The sequence below is a fragment of the Schistocerca serialis genome, chromosome 9 (genome assembly GCF_023864345.2).
Source record: "Schistocerca serialis cubense isolate TAMUIC-IGC-003099 chromosome 9, iqSchSeri2.2, whole genome shotgun sequence".
Taxonomy (NCBI): Eukaryota; Metazoa; Arthropoda; class Insecta; order Orthoptera; family Acrididae; genus Schistocerca; species Schistocerca serialis.
Window position 1 is genome coordinate 11186587 of NC_064646.1, and position 20756 is coordinate 11207342.

The 20756-nt window shown below is 45.9% G+C and overlaps 1 protein-coding gene across 1 annotated transcript in view; it reads left to right on the forward strand.

The window, feature by feature from the left end:
- LOC126418926 (glucose dehydrogenase [FAD, quinone]-like) overlaps nucleotides 1-20756 on the forward strand; it is a 669636-nt gene that overhangs the window by 374974 nt on the left and 273906 nt on the right. The window contains exons 4-6 of the mRNA XM_050085953.1: nucleotides 1052-1237; nucleotides 9282-9425; nucleotides 13882-14013. Of these exons, the coding sequence (XP_049941910.1) occupies nucleotides 1052-1237; nucleotides 9282-9425; nucleotides 13882-14013 (462 nt within the window). The remainder of the gene's footprint in view (nucleotides 1-1051; nucleotides 1238-9281; nucleotides 9426-13881; nucleotides 14014-20756) is intronic.

Consider the following 20756-nt stretch of genomic DNA (forward strand, 5'->3'; position numbering starts at 1 on the left):
GGTCGACTATGGAGGAAAATATTAGTAAGTCAGTGGGTTAAACCTACACTCTACAAAGAAGCTAAATGTTCCGTTCCTTTAAATTTTCATCCCACTGCAGATCCATCGAATTTTGGTGAATAAATAATGTTCATTTTAAGATCATCACGTGTAAGCATAATTTTTTGAAGTTTACTTTTTGTTTCTGTTCTCAATTAAAAACGAAGAAAGAATACAATTTAATTTTACTTAATGCCATAAATGAAAATCATTTGACCCGCCAGGTTAGCCGAGAGCGCTAATGCGCTGCTTCCTGGACTCGGGTAGGCGCACCGGCCCCGGTTCGAATCCGCCCGACGGATTACCGTCGACGGTCGGTGTGCCGGCCAGCCTGGATGCTGTTTTTAGGCGGTTTTCCACATCCCGCTAGGTGAATACCGCGCCGATCCCCGCGTTCCGCCTCAGTTACACGACTCGCAGACATCTGCACACCCTCGCACTATTCCATGAATTACACTTCACGCAGACAGCAGGGGTACACTGATTCCGTCCCGGGGGGTACGGGGCGGCGGCAGAAAGGGCATCCGGCCACCCCTTTCCACTGACCTTGCCAAATCCGTTCCTAACAATGCCGACTCTGTGTCAGCGAGGGACATCGCACCAGTAAAAGAAAGAAGTAATAAATGAAAATCATTTATTTAATAAATAAGTGAATGTTTCGCCGTTTAACTATATTGTTTCGATTTTATGTGTTTTTAAACCTTTTTTGGCCAAAGAGCGATATGCTTGTACCACTCCTATTCAGTCCACGTCCATCACCAGTCATAAGACACCCATTTTCCACACTGCTAGACCACATGGTGACATCACTAATGTACTCTCCTTCCAGTTCCAGGCATCATACATCATTGTTAACCGGACTTATTTATATACACACCAATGTATATAGAATTGTATCTTCATCGGACTGTAGTTTCGTGTTGATCAAGTATTTGTGGCAGTATATCCGAAGCTGAACTTAGTAGAGGTGAATTATACTCGCATCAGCCATGTTTTTTTGTGTGTGTCGCAGTCTGAGGACCAGCGCAACCCCGTGCTGGCGGCCAGCCCCTACCACTCGACGGGCGGCCCGCTGACGGTGGGGGAGGCGCCCTACCACACGCCGCTCTCCAGGGCGTTCCTGGAGGCGGCCGCCTACCTGGGCTACCCGCTGAGGGACACCACCTCAGACCCCAACCACGGCTTCCAGTTCATAGAGGTGAGATCATACCCACATAAGACATGTTTCACCTGGGTTACCCACTGTGGGACACTACCCCAGATCCCAAACACAGCTTCCAGTGAACAGAGGTGAACTCATACCCACATAAGAAATGTTCCTTCTGGGGTATCTGCCACTTCACACCCGGTACCATGGCTTCCCGTTCATAGAAATGAGCTCGTATCTACATAAGACAAGTTTCAAGTGGGGTACCCACTGTGGGACACTACCCCACATCCCAAACACAGCTTCCAGTTAACAGAAGTGAACTCATACCCACATAAGATATGCTCCATCTGGGGTATCTGCCACTTCACGCCCATTACCACGGTTACTAGTTCATAGAGATGAGCCCGTACCTATATAAGACATGTTTCACCTGGGGTACTCATTGTGGCACACTACCTCAGATCCCAATCATAGCTTCCAGTGAACAGAAGTGAACTCATACCCACATAAGAGATGTTCCATCTGGGGTACCTGCCACCTCACGCCCGCAACAACGGCTTCCAGTTAATAGAGATGATCTCATACCCACATAAGACAAGTTTCAAGCGGGGTACCCACTGTGGGATACTACCCCACATCCTAAACACAGCTTCCAGTGAACAGAAGTGAACTTATACCCACATAAGAGATGTTCCATCTGGGGTATCTGCCACTTCACTCCCGGTACCACGGCTTCCAGTTCATAGAGATGAGCTCGTACCTACATAAAACTTGTTTCACCTGGGGTATGCACTGTGAGACACTACCTCAGACCCCAACCACGGCTTCCAGTTAATCGAAGTGAGCTGATAGCCACATAAGACATGTTCCTTCTGCGATACCTGCCCCCTCACGCCCACAACCACGGCTTCCAGTTAATAGAGATGAGCTGATACCCACATAAGACAAGTTTCAAGCAGGGTATTCATTGTGGGACACTACGCCACATCCCAAACACAGCTTCCAGTGAACAGAAGTGAACTCACACCCACGTAAGAGACCATCTGGGGTATCTGCCACTTCACGCCCGCCACCACGGCTTCCAGTTCATAGAGATGAGCTCGTACCTACATAAGACATGTTTCACCTGGGGTATACACTGTGAGACACCACCTCAGACCCCAGCCACGGCTTGCAGTTAATAGAAGTGAGCTCATAGCCGCATAAGACGTGTTCCTTCTGGGATACCTGCCACCTCACGCCCACAACCACGGCTTCCAGTTAATAGAGATGAGCTCATACCCACATAAGACAAGTTTCACGTGGGGCACCCAAAGTGGGATATCACCTCAAATCACAACCACGGCTTCCAGTTAATAGAGGTGAGGTCATGTCCACATAAGACATACTTCATTTGGCATACCCGCTGTGGGTCACCACCTCATACCCAAGTCGCGGCTTCCAGTTCATAGAGGTGACCTTATATCCTCACACTGTCAAGTAAGAAACGGGTGAGTGAAACAAAATCCACAGAGACCGACGTATAATACGGCTAGGTTCCGGTTATAAGAGTTAATGTGGACCTGATACTGCGTATAATTCAAAATACGTTTTTTCACGGGAAACTGCTATTCACTGCATGTATATGGGATGTTAATAAGAAACGAGCCAGAGGCATAATTACAGAAACCAGTACCTGTATCTTAGAAGTATTGACCTTGGCTGTTGAAACACTTGCCCCACAGTGACACAAGGCGGTGAATGGCTGTGTCATAAAATTCCCGGGGCTGCGATGTTAGCCAGTTCCGCACGTACAGCTGGACGTCGTCGTCCGAGGTGAATTGTTTGCCCCTCAGAGCCTTTTTGAGGGGACCAAAAATGGCGTAATCACAGTGACAGAGGTCAGGAATGTATGGAGGGTGGCTGAAAACATCCCATTTGAATTTCTGCAGGAGTGCCGCGACTGTGTTGGCCGTATGAGGCTTTCCATTGTCGTGGGGCAGAATGACCCCATGTGTGAGATTGCCAGCTCGTTTTGATTTGATCGCTTGGCGAAGGGTGATCAAGGTTTGCGAATAACGCTGGGCATTCGCTGTTATCCCGTGCTACAGGAAATGAATCAGAAGGGGGCCATCTTGGTCAAACAAGAACGTCAGCATAACCTTTCCTGCACTCGTGTGGTCGGCGACGTCCAGCTGTATGGGCGAAACTGGTTAACATCGCAGCCCCGGGAGTTTTATGAGACAGCCGTTCAGCGCCTTATATCACAGTGGGACAAGTGTCTCAACAGCCAGCGTCAATACTTCAACATACAGGTACTGGTTTATGTAATTATGCCTCCAGCTCGTTTATTTTTGAATGCCCCGTATACAAAACGTGATACATGTCACATTTGAAAGCCCTCTACACTACTCAGACGTTACTCGACCTAACCTGACAACTCGTCTACAAAATTACACTTTAAATATAATATATGTCATGTCATTTGCATGCTTTTGTAACTTCATTTCCCAGCAATCGTATGGCTACTGTGACCTCTGTGCTTTGACAACAGTCTACAAGGTGCTCCTGATATGTCTGTGCTAGCAGGTGTGATACTCCGAACAAACAGTATAAGCCACATATGCAAATACATATTACAATTTCTGCGATAACTGCAACTTTGTTTGTCCACAACACTGAATTATTCAGTAACACAAATAATCGACTTTCATGTGATCACTGTACAAATCCCCTACGCTGTGCTGGTGTTCCATTTAGAGTCGAAGTCCAAATCGGTGAATACACTGACCCCATTCCGTCATAGATGCTGCTCTGTGGCGATCTCTTGCGTTGTTGATGGGCTGATTTGACGTTAGAATCGGCGAACGGGTCTATCATCCAAGGCATGCACACTGCGATGGAGTTGCTGAACTCGATGGAAGTGGAAACGCACCTTAAGTCACGGACCGGGGCATGTATCCTGGTTGAACAGAGATATAAACCGCGCACTATGTGTTCTGTGTTATAGCTGTCGTGTAATATAGCTACTGTAATGTAGTAGGTTGTTTGATTAGTGTGTGTGAGTGGGGGGGGGGGGGGAGGAGGATGCCAGACAGCAAGGTCATCGGTTCCATCGGATTAGGGAAGGATGAGGAGGGAAACTGGCCGTGCCCTTTCACAGGAACCATCCTAGCATTTACCTGAAGTGATTTAGAGAAATCACGGAAAACCGAAATCAGGATGGCCAGAAGCGGGTTTGAACCGTCGTTCTCCCGAATCCTAAACACTGCGCCACCTCTCTCGGTAATGCTGGCGAGCTATGCTACAGGGCTCTCGAACTGCTAGTGGCATTGCTCCGCCTGGCGTTTATGCTGCTCCTTGCAACTTTTGTTGCTAGAGGGAAGGCTAGCCTGCAGCGGCGCTGGGACCACGCGATTCGCAGTCATAGCACTTTAAATTCACTGCGGGGACTGCATTTGAACTTGAGGATGGTGGTACTTGTCAACGTTCCGGTCGACCACGTCTGCCCACCATAAGGCAGGATCGCCGTATTGAACATCCAGCACATCGTAAATCATTCACATCTGTGCCTGCCATCTGACAACAAGTAATTGCCTCCAACACTGTGTGGCATTACGCGTCACTGCTTGCAGACTAGCAGCAGCTGGATTAGGGAATTACCGCCCCATGGGCAGCCTGCTGTTATTACCACAATACAAACGGCTGCGTTTGGAAAGGTGCCACGACTTTGAAGAATGTTCATGAATAGCATTTCAAAGTGTTCAGCGATGAATCGTGGTTCTGCGCTATCCTGGATGACTATTCTCACAGAATATGGTGGCGGACTGGGAAAAGGTCTATATTTCCAATGCTTTTTAGAGGCACAGCAGTGTTACTTCTGGCGGTATTGGGTGGGCTGACATCGAGTATGACTTAAAGTCATGGCTAGTAGTGACTGAAGGAACTGTAATGGCACAACGGCACGTCACGGACAAGCTGCTTCCTCAGGTGACTCTTCTCACGCTACGGTATCGTGGTGCCATTTCTTAACAGAACAAAACTCGTCCACACATGGCATCTCGCTGATGCTGGGTTACTTCGGTGACCAGCAAGATCCTCAAATGTGTCCCCGATAGTACACCTATGGGAAGAGCTCAGACGTCAACGCTGTCCCAGAGCCAGTATGCAGGTACAACAGTTGAGAGAGCCGGCCGCTATGACCGAGCGGTTGTAGGCGCTTCAGTCCGGAACCGAGCTGCTGCAACGGTCGCAGGTTCGAGTCCTGCCTCGGGCATGGATGTGTGTGATGGCCTTAGGTTGGTTAGGTTTAAGTAGTTCTAAGTTCTAGGGGACTGACGACCTCCCATAGTGCTTAGAGCAATTTTTTGAACAGTTGTGAGCCATTTTGCCGCAGGAGATAACACAACAGCTTTATGACACTATTCGCAACTGAGTAAGTGCAGGCATCCAGGCCAGAGTTGATGCAGTAACTGTAATAAGTGGGCTCATACTGCCAAGTTCTTTGTAAATTCGATTTGATCTTGTAACCATTTTTGTAATTACTGAAACAACATAACATATCCATGAAATTCCATGTCGTTTCCTCCTTCCCTTCTGGGTGCTGCAACTTTTTGCCAGGCAGCTTATATCAGGGTCCTGTCCTGTATGTAGTTATTACGGCAGACAACAGAAGTACACCGGCTCGAACGCCTAAAACTGATTGACACTGACTTCAAATTCTAGAGATGTGTCTGTTCCTCTAATGATAATGGTTTATATCTGCAAACATCTGTATTTATGTGCAATCGACGTCTGAGTTTCAACGAATATTTGTGCAACATGTAACAGACAATTATGATGAGGAGATTCGCTAGTCATAAAGAAGGTAATATCTGGCTGAAACATTTGCCTTAAACAGAATAAGGTAACACATGCATTGTTTACAGATCCATATTTCCCAAAACACAAGTTGCTGTGTTCAGTATTCTAGGGCGTCTGCTATACTTCATCACGTCTTAGGCTGAAGGGTTGCCGCACCAACAGGCGTCAACGTTCAAAATCATGACACTCGCTAGCGTACGGCAGCAGCAAATAGTAACCAGCCGGAGACACCGCAAGTAAATACATTACTGGCCATTAAAGTTGCTACACCACGAAGATGACGTGCTACAGACGCGAAATTTAACAGACGGGAAGAAGGTGCTGTGATATGTAGTTTTCCAGAGCATTCACACAAGGTTGGCGCCGGTGGCGACACCTACAACGTGCTGACATGAGGAACGTTTCCAGCCGATTTCTCATGCAGAAACAGCAGTTGACCGGTGTTTCCTGGTGAAACGTTGTTGTGATGCCTCGTGTAAGAGGAGAAATGCATACCATCACGTTTCCGACTTTGATAAGGGTCGGATTGTAGCCTATCGCGATTGCGGTTTATCGTATCGCGACATTGCTGCTCGCGCTGGTCGCGATCCAATGACTGTTAGCAGAATATGGAATCGCTGGGTTCAGGAGGGTAGTAGGGAACGCCGTGCTGGATCCCAACGGCGTCGTATCACTAGCAGTCGAGATGACAGGCATCTTATCCGTATGGCTGTAACGGATCGTGCAGCCACGTCTCGATCCCTGTGTCAACAGATGGGGACTTTTGCAAGACAAAAAACATCTGCACGAACAGTTCGACGACGTTTGCAGCAGCATGGTCTATAAGCTAGGAGACCATGGCTGCTGTTACCCTTGACGCTGCATCACAGACAGGAGCGCCTGCGATGGTGTACTCAACGAGGAACCTGGGTGCACGAATGGCAAAACGTCATTTTTTCGGATGAATCCAGGTTCTGTTTGCAGCATCATGATGGTCGCATCCATGCTTGCCGACATCGCTGTGAACGCATATTGGAAGCGTGTATTCGTCATCGCCATACTGGCGTATCACCCGGCGTGATGGTATGGGGTGCCATTGGTTACACGTTCGGTCACCTCTTGTTCGCACTGACGGCACTTTGAACAGTGGACGTTACATTTCAGATGTGTTACGACCCGTGGCTCCACCCTTCATTCGATCCCTGCGAAACCCTACATTTCAGCAGGATAATGCACGACCGCATGTTGCAGGTCCTGCACGGGCCTTTCTGGATACAGAAAATGTTCGACTGCTGCCCTGGCCAGCACATTCTCCAGATCTCTCAACAACTGAAAACGTCTCGTCAAGGGTTTCCGAGCAACTGGCTCATCACAATACGCCTGTCACTACTCTTGATGAAGTGTGGTATCGTGTGGAAGCTGCATGGGCAGCTGTACCTGTACACGCCATCCAAGATCTGTTTGACTCAATGCCTAGGCGTATCAAGGCCGTTATTACGGCGAGAGGTGGTTGTTCTGGGTACTGATTCCTCAGGCTCTATGCACTCAAATTGCGTGAAAATGTAATCACGTATCAGTTCTAGTATAATATATTTGTCCAGTGAATACCTGTTTATCATCTGCATTTCTTCTTGGTGTAGCAATTTTAATGGCCAGTCAGAGACTCCACAAGTAAATAAGTATATGTTAACCGGCAATCCTACGGAAGGCTCAGTGCTAAACCCGCGGTGCCGCGTAGCCAATTGTGGTGCCTGCATCACCATCGGCGGCTAATATTTTCTCTGTTGCAGTCACGTGTCTGCCGGAGGAGAGTGTTGTGTCTCACGTACAAACTACCAATGGAAAGTCGGAATTAATTACAACTTAGAAGATTTATTCTCAAAAGAACGTGAAACATAACTCGGCGGAATCACTCGTGTCCAGATCCGTATCCAAAGTTCATCTCCAGCAAACACTATCACAGTAGCAGCGTCTGCGATTGAGAGGAGACGTACTCTGTACTCCAGGAGGCCCACCAGATTGCTGACGTTCCGGGTCGCGACGACGTAGGGCTGCATCCAGATTGGCTCCGTCGACTCCAACGGTATGACTTCTGCATCTCTTGTGGCGCCCCTACTGTGAGCTCTTTGGATTATACCACGCTGCTGCCACTGAAGAGTTGACACTCGGTGATACTAAAGACGGTGGCCGCGTCTTGCGTGCGGCTACCGCGCTGTATGAACGCACGGCACAACGCACAGAACGAGTACCCTTCCACTCGGTGTACATTTAAGAAGCTGCCCGTTACCTAGCCAACCAGTTAGTTACAGATGCAGGGCAATCCAAGGTACACATCAACAGCCAGCACCTAACACATCTGTATGCTTGAGACCTCTGCTCTCACCCACGATTACTGCCTACTTGGACTCTGCCACTAATGCACAATAAATTATGTGGTGGCCTCTCAGGGAGAACTTAGGTGGACTCAGTCTTAGTGGTTAACTAAGTTGGACAGTAATCGATCATCTATTATTCTTACTTGGCGTTTCGAGAGAACTCTGTATTTATTCTTAAAACACAGAGTGAGAAGATTAATTTCTCGAGTGAATCAGTATTATGGTGCGTCGATTTGTTGTCCGAACTAACTGCTGTATTGTGTTTAGCTGTACGTACAGTGATATAGTAAAGGTGTATGTTTTGGATTCATTGTTTGTGAATATCAGTTAGAGCTTGTTGTTCCGTTTGCGGTCACACCAATGTGTTGCACTACGTTCTTCGTACATTACGTTTGAGTGAAGTGATTAAATCACGGTGGATTGGAATAGATCTTGAAAAATGATCGCTTTGTCGCCCTGTACAAAGCAATAGAACTCGTTGATATTGCTTATACACGCTTTTTACGCTTAAATTATGCGGCTAAAGATTGCAACAAGTGTCAGAATTGAGGTACATCTGAAAGTACTTGGATGTAGTACTTAACTAACGCGACCATATGATGTGGCCCTGACGAAGTTTTCAACTCTGAACTGTAGCAGGTGACAAACCGTTTGTTCTTCTACATAGACTAAAAACAGTTTTTCTTCAAAGTTCCATTCTACTGTGGTCGGTTTGGCATTGGGAACTTCACATCTAATGAAAATATGTTTAGAGATTTCAGAGCGGACCATCACTCTTCATGGCTTGATGGAAGACTGACGTCTGTTTATAGCTTTATATTGAGGTAACTTTGAGCGCTCGGCTGCATCTTCTACGATAAGAGATTGACGTCTTGGTCTGTCGTCTCGTTCCGCAGGGCACAACCCGAGCTGGGCAGCGGTGTTCCAGCAACAAGGCCTTCTTGTCGTCCAAAGTGCGCCGCCGACGCAACCTCACCATCTGGCTGCGAACCAGGGCCCTCAAGATCATCATGGAGAACGGCCGTGCCGTGGGTGTGCAGGTAAGTCGCTATGACAAACTGTAGCAAGATAAGACACCTTGTACCTCCATCCCGCCGAGCACTCCGCTGGATCATAAATCGTTGCTCATGCCGTTGTCATTATCAACATCAAGGAAAAATTACTAAACCAATAAGTAATAACGATAATGATACAGTGATAATATTGATAACAAGCTGAAATCGTGATAAGAGGATGACAATGCTATGACAACGACACTGGTAACATAATGTAAAGATTATTGTAAAAATGTAGATAAAACTATATCATTATAATGATAGTAGGATTGTGATAAGATGAAAGCTGGAGATGCGTTTCTGCCTTCTGTTTCTCTAGGCTCCGAAAAAACTAATAGAACGGTCGCTAAAGCACGTTACTGTCATCATCGGCCTATACCTGTTCTGCAGATCCCACGTTCTCCTGGTGGGCTCCATGTATTGAGAAATCCAGCGATGTGTTGCCGAAGCACAATTTATCTAGCTAGAGAAGTCGTATCTATTATTTGACGGTCCAGTCGTATTGGCGCTTTTCCTACAGCACTCCTGACCAGAGGTTTCATTACCTTGGACACACGCAAAGATAATTTTAAGGAGACATCAGTGTGAAATAAATGGTTGTAACCTGCTGATAATGCGACACAGATCTTTTGTACTTGATTTAGTGGCCGTGCCTCCAACGCCTGCGTTCCTAGGCATGTGTAGAAGTACTTAATATTTTCTACTAGCAAACAGTTTCACCATCATTCATCCTTATCTGTATTTTATGTAACATTGCCAACGAATAAGTAGGATAAAAGCATAGTTACTCTGTATCACTATTTCTAGAAAAATAGTTGCATTAAAACTGTATATTCAGTAGCGACGAGCTGTCACACGGTATATAGGTTCCATTACAACGCTAGAGCAACCCACGCAATCTCTGCCCTAGGCTCGCAGCCACGCCGACTCTGGTGTCTGTAGAGCTGCATACCCTCCAGATTATTATCTGTGCCTGATGGTGGAATATTATTGTTACGAGGCGTTTTCGAAACGTGAAGACCCGTATCTTATACGGAAATGCTGGCAACTAAAAAAATGGTTCAAATGGCTCTGAGCACTATGGGACTCAACATCTTAGGTCATAAGTCCCCTAGAACTTAGAACTACTTAAACCTAACTAACCTAAGGACATCACACACACCCATGCCCGAGGCAGGATTCGAACCTGCGACCGTAGCAGTCCCGCGGTTCCGGAGTGCAGAGCCAGAACCGCTAGACCACCGCGGCCGGCAATGCTGGCAACTCAGGTACATGTTATACAAACGCAACGCCAGCTATTGATTTCTTACGAAATTACAGAGGAATTTATTTGGTGTAAGTAGTCATTTTGATCACTACCACCAGTTGCGGAGAACGTCTTACTATCCTGTGTTTGTATGAGAAAGGACCTACAACTGCTCAAATTCATAGAAGTTGTGCTTAATGTATGAGCTTACAGAAATGACTGAAGGAAAGCCTAGAGAATGGGGTCGACTCTTTAAAACTGACCCTACAAATATGTGCGACGAAGAGGAAAGTGCCAGGCTCATATCCAGACCGTGAAAATTGTCATGAAGTGAATCAAAGGCTGCGTTCTTTGCGGCGACTGGCGCTCTAACTGACGAATTTCTTCACGTTGGTCGCTTCAGTCTCTAGACAATTGTCACGGAACATATCGGATGTCGCAAACTGTGCTTGCCGTGAGTATTACGGCTAGCCAACAAAACGAGCATCCACACACCGCCGCCCGTGGCGAGGATAAGCATGAGCATTTCCGATTGGAACTTCTGGGCCACCCACTTACAGAATCAATTTCGCTTCTAGAGACTATTACCTGTTTTTGAACTTCGAACAACGGCTTGGTTGACAATATTTTGAAGGTGATGATGAAACTGAGAACGCCGTTATCAAGTGGTTCAGTTCTAGGGCGGTCACAACTGCTACACAGAGCGCTTTAAGAATCTAGTGCAATGTTATGAAAGTATTTAGAACTGAACGGGGTTAAGTGTCAGAGCGAAATAGAGTTGTAGGAATGTAGGCAGGCAACAAAACACTTTTCTAGCGATTCTAATTTTTGATGACCAAACGACCCATAATTTTCAAATTTGTCTGTGTTATTATTATTAATATTCGCATATGGTACGTGGATCATCAGTCAGCATTAAGAAATAAAAATATAAAAAAAAAGTGGTATCATGGATAGCTATGCGGTCGTACCGATCACCGATAAACACCCTTGTTTGACACCAGCTGCCAAGTGCGTTTGTACAAACTTTGTTCCAGTTATGTTTCTAGGTTGGGTAGTACCTCCAAGTATATGTGGCAAGAACAAGCCGTTCTGACGTGGGATTTGTCTGACGCCATGGGAATGACTTCACTAGCCACTAGCGGTTGTTGTCGTGAGGCTATTTGAGTCTACCTCTATGCAAACTTATAAATATGGTTTATCGATAATACTAAATAGTTCAGAATTTCGGTCGCCAGATTGTTAGGGACAAATAACAGAGTATTAACCATCTGGTTATTATGCTGATAACTCGCGTAATCTGATGATGTTACCTGAGATATACCTGTTATTTATTTTAATCGGCATTAAATCGGGCCACCGTGAGTAACATAGGATCACAAATCTACAACTCCTGTGGATATACTTAGCTTGTACTCGTTTGTTGTCCAGAGTGCCATTCCATGACGTCATACACAGGGAACAACGGGTATGAGTGCAGATATTTTTATCGGTGACTGAGTACAATGTACTTGATACAGGGCTTGTCTGACACCATGGGAATGAGGTCACTAGCCTCTAGCGGTTGTTGCGGTGTGGCTATTGGCAGGCGCTTTAACAGATATGCGTATTTTTACAAGATGGCATTATATTGTTTTTGCGCACGGTGAAGGCGATAACACTGACACAAATCCTTTCAGTGCGTCGATGTCATGTTGCTTATGAACAGAAAAGAAGCAAACCAAGATTATCCGAAGTATCTGTTTATCAGTTAGAATGCTTAATGATCATCTCAAATACATTCACAAGTTGTAACGGGTATAAGTGCAGACACTGATACATGTAGTACCTTAATATGAACACATATCAGTGTGTTGGCTGTTTTTTCTCTGCGTCGGACAGTCTTCCCACAAGAGCGTCACAAACTGTACGACCTGGTGTTTTCTGCACGCTCGTAACTGTACCACCACGTAAGTGACCTACTACAGTACAGACTAATCGTTTTGGGTCCACTCTTCCACACTTGAACACCTGACCTGCCGCCCACGGGAAAACAAGCACACTTGCCCTAGCAAATGGAATGCCTCGAAAGCATTGTGCGTGACCCTAGTTACAGGCGTGAATCAAGCAGTGAACTGTAACAATGATTAATCGAAGTTAATCATAGCGTATGTGAGTAAAGAGGAAAGGCCGTAATGTAACTATAATTTCTGGATAGTAACTGTAAAGTATAGTTTGCGAAAGATTTACATTTACTAAACCAAACAAAAAGTTTGGCCTGAAACCAGAGGAATGATTATTGGTTTTCTCAGGTTAGCGAAGGATAGGCAAAATAAAAGCAGCAAGGAAAGTATTTCATGCAAGACAGACAATCCAGCTTACACCTTCAGCACATGGTGCATGTGACTTGTGAGGTTGGTTGCTTATCTGAAGGAGCATGAAATACTTTCTGGGCTACTTTTGTTTTGTCCACCCTACGTATTAGATGCTCTTAGAGAGTGCGTGAGGTCTCAATAAAAGACGTTTGTTCTACGGCATCTAGCACGAATTACAGTGTACTGGACTCCGACTTTACGGGGCGGAAGTTCCACAGTTGCTGCTACAGAAAACTTAAAACAGTGAGGCGGAGTTCAATTGCTGGGTCTTATTTTCTCTGCCACGACTTTGAAAGTGCCTACTAACAGTATTTTCTGCTATCAGCCTAAATAATGGGTACTAAATGCTCAGGTAAGTTTACAATCGACTTTTGAGGAAACTTTGCAGAATCTGTTATGTTGCCGCTACCTAGCTGGTGGCAATGGCCAAATGGGTTTTAGCAGAAGTATGTAAGCTCACAGCATTCTCCTTCATGAAAAGTGACTACCCTAACAATCATCAACATCTTATTGACAACGAATATAAATTTTAAGAAGTTAAGCCAAGATTAAAATAATCCGAAATATTTCTGCACTAGGAGGATAATATTATTTAATGTCTATCTGTGTCGTCTTGGGAACAGAGAAAATTGCAACCCTCTTTTAAGTTGTTATTAATTAAGGTGAATGAAACGGCAAACGCTTGCGTTATCACTGAGAGCCGCTGCCAGCCCCTGTGTGGGACGAGGAGGATTAAATGACTAATAGAACGTAACGAAACGCAGTAAGTCTTCCCTCTAGGATACGCAGACTTTTGGACCAGAGGTGACGTCATGATTTGAGTGTTGTGTTGCTGTGGCAGGTGGCCCGCAAGAGCCGCGCCCCGGCCGTGAGGGAGGTGCGGGCCCGCCGCGAGGTCATCCTGTCCGCGGGAACCCTCAACGACCCACAGCTGCTGATGCTGTCCGGCATCGGGCCCAGCCAACACCTGCGCGTGAGTACTCCGTCGTCCTCACCACTCAATCACTGCGTCACTTCGCACGCCCACACGCGCTCATTCACATACACGCACAAAAAAAAACCACACACACACACACAAACACATTCGTTTCTTCAAAAATGTTGTAACATAACTGGGCTGTTACATGTTTAAACACCACCGTTTTGTCCTTTATTGGGTTTTGCGTAATTTACCGAAGCCACCAAACAGTTAATTATTATAATTATATGACCGTGTGCTTAATGGATGATAGTCCATCGGTTTTTCTGCCATGGTTTCGGGGGTATTTCAACCGAGTGCGGCTGTTCTGAGACTGAATAGTGGAATGATTGAAAGTTTGTCTATTATTAAGGACCAGAAAGGTTGCGATGTACAAACTGATCTCTATTTTCTACTAACACACAAATTCTGAGGCAGTTGCTACCTTCGTCTTACACGTCTAATTACGGTTATATCTTTTTATTGGTTGCTGATTTTAAGTACTCCTTCACAAGCAATGCTGATGGTTAACATTCACAACAATCCTCACTGCAATCCATGGTTGCTGCTGGCCGACGCGGATGACGCGAAACACGTAATTCGGCACTCGTCACACTCTGTTTCATATCACTCGCGAATCGGTATTAGTGAGGGTCAACCGCAACATAAAGGAACCGATTGGGGGACGCCCTCACTCGTCATACTCCGGTGAATTTAGTGTTTACTACTCACTCGATCACCATTCTTGCCCGTCTCTCCAGTAACTTCCTGTCACTCGACACTCGTCTCACTGCCTCCTGCAGCGCTCGACAATCGACTCCGGTCTGCAATCGACCTGGGTATCGGATTCTAATATCTATGTCCGTGGGATCATGGATCCCTTACAATGTCACCACGCGATCTTTAGTCCATCTGAAAATATCTGTGTGTTCTTAACTGTGATGGGAGAATGGACACATGTGGTGACTGTTGAAGCCAAGTTACAGTGTTTTTCTTTCGTGTGAGACAGGTCAGGGGACTCAGCACAGGGCCTGGGAGGGTTGGTTGCTGCAGAACACAGGGCTCTTTCCCTAAGCTTCTCAAGGGTTGCAGAAGTCCAAGACCTCACAGGATGCCTGTCAGAGTTTTTTGTCGTCCGTTTGAAGTCAGGAAGTTCCGTTGAGCCCCGGAAGTGTTCGCAAGCGTGACGAATCTGCTCTTCCTGCACGGAGATCAAGTGTGAGACTCCGCCATTTTGTGCTTCCGCCGCACGAGAACTTCTCGTATTATGGAAGTTCCAGCAGCAGCCTCAAATGATCGGCGAGATGGCAATCGGCGTGTCAACCTTCAAACAACTAAGGAGTAGACAGTGGGCGCGATGCAAGAATCTTGGCAGTTTCTCCTCTGCGATTTGTGTTGGATAGAAAAATCCTGTGGTAATCGTGACAGACTCTTCCCTCGGGGAGGACGTGTTCTGGAGCGGAGGAGTGTGGTTGTAGAGAGGGTGGAGCGCGGTATGGGTCCACGACGTCTTCTTTTCGGTCGCCAAGACGCTGGTCTGCAGACTTCGACGCGTTTACTGTTTTAAGTGTCGCAGTTTCGGAGCAGATCAGTCCTTTTTACCTGTGAACAGCTCACATCTTGCGTGACCTTTAAGTCGCAACTTACGTTGCATTTGTATTAGTTCAGAGTTGTATTTAGTATTCAACAGTTTCCTTTAATCGCTCTTGTGATCTGCTCAGACGTATTGGAACGCCATCTACACGACTCCTAGCAGTCTTCGTTGGTATTAATTTCAATCGCTTATATGTAATTGGGGTGTTATCCATGGTAATTTTGTGTGTTATTCAAATAATCAAGTCCATTGTTTTGTTTGATAAATCGATATTCTTCGTGCAGAGTTTTTGTTTATAATCGATTTAACTGCGTTCCACACCTAAGTTTGTGACTCTTCGGGCATATCGTGGAGAGTCAAGATTCCATGATTTTTAGTTTCAAGCTAGGTTTTTCTTATCATACCGTTCTTACAACAATACTACTTTTTTATGAGTATCATTGACCTCAGATAATATTCTATACATCAAGGAAATAAACTAGATTAATTATAAGTGATCCATTTAACTTTTCTCACTGAACTTCGTGACTTTGAACAAGCGATCCGTCATTATTGAAAATGTTATGAATATGTTTAATCACATTTGTTTACTTTAATCTATACTTTCATTGTGTAGGTGACCCCTTGAAATACAGTTACCCCCATTGAGATAAATTTGAGGACTTTTCAGTGGGAACATTTGAGTGTTGTATTCAGCATGAATGATTTTTCAAGGAGCAGAAATATCATTAATTTTTTTCTGAAGGCATGAAATCGCTTGGAAGGTTTTTCTTTTTTTCCTGATCTCATGAGTGTGGCAGGCAGAATGCACGGCGGCTGCCGAACCTCAGAACGTCTCACTGCAAAATGAAACCGTTATAAAAAGAGTAGATCAAGGAGAGAAAGTAACATTTCCTGGCTCCGTATTTAATGACAACATTTAATCATACAACCGATTTTCTCACCTGTCAAACTCACGTTGCAGCGGTCTCTACCCCTTCCTAACTAATTAATTAACTAGGGTGAGGTAAGGAGGATTCCTACCGTCACACGTTATTATGTCGCACATACTGCCAGCGCATATTGTTCCTCTTGAACTGTTGCATGTGGAGGGCTACGTTGAGCAACTCGTAATGAGGTGGTCTAGCACACTCGCAAGTTCTCTAATTCACCATCACCAAGTTTGCTTGCCTGGTGTCTTGTAAAGCAGTCTCAGTATCCCAGTCGGACTCTACACGAGCAAACAATTCACTGTGAATGCTGGCATGGCAAGCGGGAAATCTCGAAGCTATACGATGCCAACTTGTTTTTTAAGAGAAAAATCAATGAAAAAACAGGTTTTTGGCCAGTTTAACCATAATACTTGAATGTAAGTTCGCAGATTCCAGTTACCACATATCGAGCGCCATTTCAAAATTATACAATTATTTCCGCACGAATGCTACGGCAGTTGGAAGCCGACACTAGTGAAGTTGGATATAAAATTTTTCCGAGGCAGTTTTAACTCACTAAATTACTTTTGCGCGAAAACATATTCGGTTTACTACACATGTGTGATGCCTCTTCAAAAACTAGTCTGTGACTGCCTGATAAACGTTTCCAGAGGCTGACTAATACTCTAACTTATTTTGCAAAATATGAAATATCCCTCGCAGTGATTACATGTTGTTAGCATGAATCTAGTCGAAGACAGTCTAGTGAGCTAGTTTCGGCGTTTCTCGTCCGCCTCCGTAGGAAGCGTTTCTGATTGGTCGCTTTAATGACAGTCCTAAATAACACTCTAATTGAAATGTTGGCTTGATTTTGAAGTTGCTGATCACTGTTCGGAAGTTGTCAGTGTGTATAATGTCGACTGTGTAGTTGGAGTTGTATATAAACATTTAAATAGTTAATATACACAAGTTTTGGATCATCTCGGTTCCGAGAGTTCCGGAACCTGTACAGAAAACTGGAATAGAGATCAACATAAACATCATTTCCGCCCTTTTTATTGCTCATGAAAACCACATATTGCATGTTGTCCCACCATACAGCGAGACCTTCAGACGTGGTGGTCCAGATTGCTGTACACACCGGTACCTCTATTACACAGTAGCACGTCCTCTTGCATTGATGCATGCATGTATTCGCCGTGACATACTATCCACAAGTTCATCAAGGCACTGTTGGTCCAGATTGTACCACTGCTCAACGGAAATTCGGCGTAGATTCCTCAGAGTGGTTGGTGGGTACGTCGTCCATAAACAGCCCTTTTCAATTTATCCCAGTCATGTTCGATAGGGTTCATGTCTGGAGTACATGCTGGCCACTCTAGTCGAGCGAAGTCGTTTTCCCGAAGGAAGTCATTCACAAGATGTGCAGGATGCCGACGCGAATTGTCGTCCATGAGGACGAATGTTGCACTGTCGGTCGGAGGATGGCATTCACGTACAGCCGTTACGGCGCCTCCCATGACCACCAGCGGCGTACGTCGGCCCCACATAATGTCACCCCAAAACAGCAGTGAACCTCCAACTTGCTGCACTCGCTAGGCAGTCTGTCTAAGGGGTTCAGCCTGACTGGGTTGCCTCCAAACACGTCTCCGACGATTGTCTGGTTGAAGGCATATGCGACACTCATCGGTGAAGAGAACGTGATGCCAATCGTGAGCGGTACATTCGGCATGTTGTTGGGCCCATCTGTACCGCGCTGCATAGTGCCGTGGTTGCAAAGATAGACCTCGCCATGGACGTCGGGAGTGAAGTTGCGCATCATGCAGCCTATTGCGCACAGTTTGAATCGTAACACAACGTCCTGTGGCGTTGCTGTCAGGGTTCCTCCGAGCCAGAATCTGTAGGTAGCGGTCATCGACTGTAGTAGTAATCCTTGGGCTGCCTGAGCGAGGCATGTCATCGACAGTTCCTTTGTCTCTGTAACTCCTCCATGTCCTAACAACATCGCTTTGGTTCACTCCGAAATCCTGGACAATTCCCTTGCTGAGAGCCCTTCCTGGTACGAAGTAACATTGCGGATGCGATCGAACCGCGGCATTGACCGTGTAGGCATGGTTGAACTACTGACAACGCAAGCCGTGTACCTCCTTCCTGGTCGAATTATTGGAACTGATCAGCTGTCGGACCCCTGTCGGACCCCCTCCGTCTAATAGGCGCTGGTCATGCATGGTTGTTTACATCTTTGGGCGGGTTCAAAAAATGGCTCTGAGCTCTATGGGACTTAACTGCTGAGGTCATCAGTCCCCTAGAACTTAGAACTACCTAAACCTAACTAACCTAAGGACATGACACACATCCATGCCCGAGGCAGGATTCGAACCTGCGACCGTGGGCGGGTTTAGTGACATCTCTGAACAGACAAAGGGACTGTGTCTGTGATACAATACCCACAGTCAACGTCTATCTTCAGGAGTTCTGGGAACCGGGGTGATGCAAAACTTTTTTTTTTTTGATGTTTGTGTTAATCAACGAAGTTACGCATTTGCCGGCAAGCCTCACAGTGTCCACCATCGCTTGTTCTGTGTGCTGCAGTACGACACGGCTCCTGCTCGCATCTCTATTCTCTCTCTCCGTGACCATTTGTCCTTTTGTGGGATGGGGACTGCTAACGATCCTAATTGCTTGCGTTCGTACAGTAGCGTAAGCCTCTCTACACTGTATGACGAAATTTAACAACATATCGGTCGATGTGGGTATAACATTTTCTGGACAGTAGCAACGCCAGAATGCTGTAGCGATGTTCAGGAAGACCTGCAGAGAACCGGAAATTGGAACAGAGATTTGCAGTCGACCGCCTGCCGCTGCGGCCGAGCGGTTCTAGGCGCTTCAGTCTGGAACCGCGCAACCACTACGGTTGCATCCTGTCTCGGGCATGGACGTGTGTGATGTCCTTAGGTTAATTAGGTTTAAGTAGTTCTAAGTTCTAGGGGACTGATGACCTCAGAAGTTAAGTCCCATAGTGCTCAGAGCCATTTGAACCATAAATTTTGTCTGATATCTATCACTCAGTCCTTCGGATGTAGCTGAAGACCTAATCAGCAAACCTGCGGTGTACAAAAGTGGGTGACACAAGGTCACTGGAGGCAACAGCCTGATGGAACGGCCCCACTGAGACGTTTCAAGTTCCGCTACTGTCCGAGTACCCTGTTCGGGATAAATAGCTGGAAACAGTGACAACCATAAGCTACCTACGAGTAGCCACCAGGAGTGACCTAAAGTGTAACGATCACATAAAACGAATGATGCAAAAAGCACATGACAGACGATCCTCATGGAATGTTATTGTGGTTTGTGGGGTTGAAGGGACCAGACTACAAAGACCATCGGTCAAGGAATGTTATTCGTTCAAAAGAAGCGGCTTACAAAACTCTTGTAAGACCGAAACTTGCGCATTGCTCTTCAGTCAGCAACTCTTACCAGGTCGGATTAACAGAAGAGACAACGAAGATCCAAAAAAGAGCGGGGTGCTCCGTCACGGGATCGTTTACTCGACGCGTGAACGTTTCGGAGATTCTCAACAAACTTCAGTCGCAGACACTACAGGAGACGCTTTATGCATCGTGGAGATGTTTTAGTGTTGACATTCTGAGAGTCTATGTTGGAAGAAGAGTCGGGCTATATTTAGTTCTGGCCACAAATTTCTCGCACAACAACCACTGTGAAAAAATCAGTGAAACTGGATCTCATATAGAAGCGTATCGCTGGTTATGTTTCACGCACCATTCATCAATGAAACAGGGAAGGGATGAAATGATAATTGTACCAGGAGTATCCTCCTCCACAGACCGCAAGGAGGCTTGCGAAATGTAGTTGAAGCTGTGGACGTCTAAGTTATAGCTTAAGCTTTGCTTCCCGTGCCCTGAACTGGCACGCCTAACAGTATGGCAACCCGCCAGGCTCTGCTGTCGTACAGTGCAGCACTGCGAAAGTATGAAGGCGTAAGCGTAAATTCTATAAGCACTTTTTGCGGCGCTGTATGTCTCGGAAACATTATGATAGAAGGTACAAGCAGTAGTTTATGTTCAAAAGCTGAAGAAGTAGGGCAGTTTGATCATCAAAGTAGTATGTCAGATATGCTGATCGAACTGTAAAACCAAATTCTGTCCTCCCCGACACTTCATAAGAAAAATGTTGTCCCCACCAACAGAGTTAAGGAAAATTCGTATCGTTACAATTGATTAGTAAGATCTATT